Source organism: Arachis ipaensis, chromosome B09 (assembly GCF_000816755.2).
Source record: "Arachis ipaensis cultivar K30076 chromosome B09, Araip1.1, whole genome shotgun sequence".
Classification (NCBI taxonomy): domain Eukaryota; kingdom Viridiplantae; phylum Streptophyta; class Magnoliopsida; order Fabales; family Fabaceae; genus Arachis; species Arachis ipaensis.
This window is the reverse complement of record NC_029793.2, coordinates 138,766,991-138,771,133: the sequence shown is the minus strand read 5'-3', so window position 1 is coordinate 138,771,133 and position 4,143 is coordinate 138,766,991. Positions and strand designations below refer to the sequence as shown.

The 4,143-nt window shown below is 38.6% G+C and overlaps 1 protein-coding gene across 2 annotated transcripts; it reads right to left on the bottom strand.

The window, feature by feature from the left end:
• LOC107618829 lies at positions 358-3,381 on the bottom strand. 2 transcript variants are annotated; one of them, XM_021110786.1, is made up of 6 exons: positions 3,248-3,381; positions 2,705-3,022; positions 1,929-2,323; positions 1,255-1,448; positions 717-1,117; positions 358-610 (listed from the first exon to the last, which is right to left on the bottom strand). In XM_021110786.1, the coding sequence occupies exons 2-6, from the start codon at positions 3,010-3,012 to the stop codon at positions 604-606; spliced, it is 1,305 nt and encodes a 434-aa protein (XP_020966445.1). In that variant the 5' UTR covers positions 3,013-3,022; positions 3,248-3,381; the 3' UTR covers positions 358-603. The 2 variants fall into 2 exon arrangements, with proteins under 2 accessions (XP_020966445.1, XP_020966444.1); XM_021110785.1 differs by having other exon boundaries at positions 3,109-3,248.

Genomic DNA, 4,143 nt, shown 5'->3' with positions numbered 1-4,143 from the left:
TATTTTTTATCAAAAAATTCTATTAAATATACATGTCTTTTTTTTTTTTTTACCAAAGATATGGAGACTCGAACCCGCAACCTCTTAATTAAATATGGAAAGACTATGTCATTTGAGCTATTGCTTCTTGGCTATTGAATATACATGTCTTGTTAGGAGAACAATTTAACAAAAAATTGAATATTACATGTTGATTAATGATTAGCTCATTTTTATCACAATGCAATAACCTGATTATTATTATTATTGTATCTATCAGAGCAATTTAAGGTCACTCCAACTATTCAATCACAATTTTGAAGCTACATGCACACTTTGGCATACATATTATTTCGAAGGAAGGAGGAAAGAAAGCACTTCCTTGCAGAAAAAAACTTTGCCACCATCTAAAACAAAATACAGAGTGATGAATCCCACTGAATTGGGATAAGTTCGGTCATCCTGATCTATATTCATACAGAAGAACTTACAATAGTGATACAAGAAGATGAGAATTGGCCGTGGTGAAAATGTTAGGAACCCAACACTCATCAGCACAAGAAGCCCTCATTGACTCACTGTCAACCTCATGACGATTAACGTACATAAGTGCAGTTAAATGGCTCAAAAACTGCCGCAGACAAAAAGAACATGGTACATAAAAAAATGCTTACAAATTTGAAACAAAACGGGACACTATAAATAATAAATTGTTTAGGTCGTGGTAAGAGGATCACCCATCGCTTGTCAATGTGAAAGCCAGAAGGACAACGGCAAGTGCAAAGCCAATGACGGCAAAAGGAAACCACCGTCCATATTTATTTGCCCTACCCTTGCTAAAAGTGCTCTCTTCATCGCTCGACTCGAGCTGTTTGAGAAGCTCCCTCACTTTATCCATGTTTGAGTCCTTTGAAGCTTGGATTAGTCTACCTTCAATCTTCTTAAGCTTGGCCAGCCTCCTGTCGCTGTATGTAACTGTATTTGACCAGAGAAAACCTGTCATCTTCCACAGGAGGATCCCTACATAGATGGCTACAACACAGTCCACACTGTAATGATGCCGTTCTCGTACTTCTCTTTGGGCACTATGCGCTACAAGAAGCCATACAAGAGCTGAACTGTACCCTCCATATGCTTCCTGCAACCATTTTTTAAAATAGAAAAGTCAAGAATTAAGCTCGTGATTCAAAATTAAAAAAAAAAAAACACACACACACACACAGACACACACAAATGATAAGACAATGCAATCTTGCAAGGAACTTCAGAACTTACAGTCCAAGCCATGGCTGTCAGTACGGCTACAAGCATGTGGCCACTGTATATGAGGTCATTGCAGCCACCTTCAGCTTTCTTTAAAAGACTGTACCATGTTGGTCCTTCAGAGGCAGTGGGTCGTAGGAAATCAATCAGGAAGCTCATTGCACCCCAATTTGGCCGGTATTCATCAACTGGTTTTCCAATGTCAACTATGAAAGGAAAGAATGTTGATTAGCACTTTAGCATAACCTTCTTGCTCAAGCAAAAATATCTGCGAAGGTGGACTAGTTCATACAGATGTAGGGGAAGAGATACATGATAAATGTGAAAGCTTTAGATCCAACTTATTAAAAGCTTCCAATACCATATATAAGGACCGAAAACAAAATAATAGAAACTAAAATTCCTACAATTCCAGTGAAGGTCAGGAACTCAATACATATCAAATAAAACCACAACAGACCATCCTGAAGTGGCTGCAATCGATGACAATGTCCAGAACCTAGTATGTTTCAGTTTCAATTCTAAGATACTCCTTTTGGGCAGAAAAAAATTATGAAGGAAGATAAAATTGAAGAGGATATACTAATGAGCACTAAGATTTAAGAGACCTATAAGTTTGTTAATATTTACAGGCCACAATATAAGCAATGATTAGAACTCAGTTATAGTACACACTACACACATACCATAAGCTTCATCTAGCCTTATCACCTGGCGGATAGCGATATGATCTGACTGATAGGGAATATAATATTTCTGAAGCCAGGGATGGGGATGAGCTGGAACTCTGAACCGACCATCAGCACACCAGGGACGCGGTGATGGGAAAATTGTAGATGCAAAACTGATGGCACGAAGAAGACGGCCAATTGCCATGGTAAACATGTATCTAGCACCTAGTCCAAAGCCTGGGGCCTTTACAGAGTCACATAGAACAGAGAAAGCCAACATTATAAACAACATCAAGTAATGGTGCAATCCAATAATAGGAGCTCTTAGTAACGCAACAATTGCACTAGGGAGTTTCTCATTCAATGCCAGGAGAATCCATTGACCAGAATCTGGAAGAGGAGGTTGATTGCTGTCAAAACAAAATAAGTACATAAGTTTTGATCTTTCTAATAGAAATACACCAGCAGGTTAAAGAAATTGTTCGTGCAAATTATAACAAAATCATACAGTAGCAAGCTAAAATTCTCTTCACTGAAGAATCTCGGACTAGTCAAGATCACTAGCATTGACCATTTTAGTTTCAAAATCACAAACCAATAATAGGTTATCCAATCTTCAGTAGTTCTCCTTCTCCATGAACATTAAGGAAATCTAGTTCGTTGACTTCATTCAACAACGCTAGATTCGCATTAAAGAATCAACAATTACAACGAGATCGATTAAAGAAACAACAGATCCATTCACGGAAAGCGAGGGAAAATAAATGTAGTTAACTGTAACAGTTCGATACCGGTGCCACTGGAGGCCGAGGACGGCGGTGACGGAGCGAACCGAAATTGCCTCGTAGAGTAAAGCGGCAAGCATGAACACTATTGACGCGACGAACGGAATCAACGAGCGAAACTCCTCGGACCAATGGCGGTAGTAGGGGACGCGAGCGAGGGCGGCGAGGGCGAGAAAGATCCAGAGCACGGGCATAAGGCGTGAGTGCCACGCCGGGGAGACATGGCGGAGGTAGTCGATGGCTATGTAGGAAATGGCTGCGACGCCTAAGCCGGCGTTTTTGGTGGTAGGCCGCGGCGGCGCCGGCCACCTCATGATGGATGAGCTGAAGACACAGAGAATCCGATAAATCAAGGAGTGTGAAGGAGTGAAAGGTAATTACAGTTACAGGTGGAAAAGACAGATACTTACGAGATGAGTTAACGAATTTCCAGACAAATTCTGCTCTGGGATATTTTACAAGGTTTTTTAAGCCCATATATCAAAACATGGCTTTTGTTTTTTCTTTAAAAAAAAAAAGAATTATTAATGATGTTGTTGACTTTTTTACATAGAGCTGTTACGAGTTACTTCAGAGTTGTGTTATGTCATTCTTCATGTATTAAAGTTGTGATACACTTGGTTGTAATGGAATCCATTGAAGCACCAAGAAATTGGTAGCTGCGAAAGACATGGATTTGAGTCCTCCCTAAGCATGCTGGACTGACTTATGACGAATTCATTTAGATTTTTTATTTCATAAAAAAAAAAAAAAAAAAAAAAAAAAATTTTTTAAAACCCTTTTTTTTAAAAAAANATTAACACCCTTTTGGATAAGAAAATTAGCCACGGGAGAATCTTAGCTCAATAAAAATTTGAGTAAGTCCTCAAATTTATTCTAAAAAGATTACTCATTTTTTAAAATAGTTTTCAAAAGATTTTTTAATTAAATTCATCTTTCAAAGATTTTAAGTTAATCACGTTAGTTTTTCTATTATTTTCTTTATTAACGACGCCAAAATTTTTAATGTAGCACATAAAAGTCTTAATTGACTATTAGCATGATAAATTTATGAAACTAGATCAAATCAAAACCTAATTGAGATGAGAACTTAAAACATTAGTATTCCGTCCTTGGTGAGCCGAGGTTTATGATGTCGGTGATAGCTGCTTAACTTCTGGATAGAGGTATACGTCGTCCAGAGAGGCAGCGCCGTAAGTGAACCTCGGCACAGTGAAACACGGCGGCGGGAGCACCTGCAAAAAGCACTTCGACACTCAAGTAAGAATATGAGAAAATGAGGATAATAAATCAGAGTGAGGTCTGTGACCTGTCTATATGAGTTGCTTGACTTGTTTTTATAGACGAGTGGGGGGTTATCCCTCTTGTGTTTGTTCCGATATTCGTGGTGAGTGCCGTTGTGAGTAACGGGCTAAAGATGATATTTGGCTTGTGCGTAATTGTGA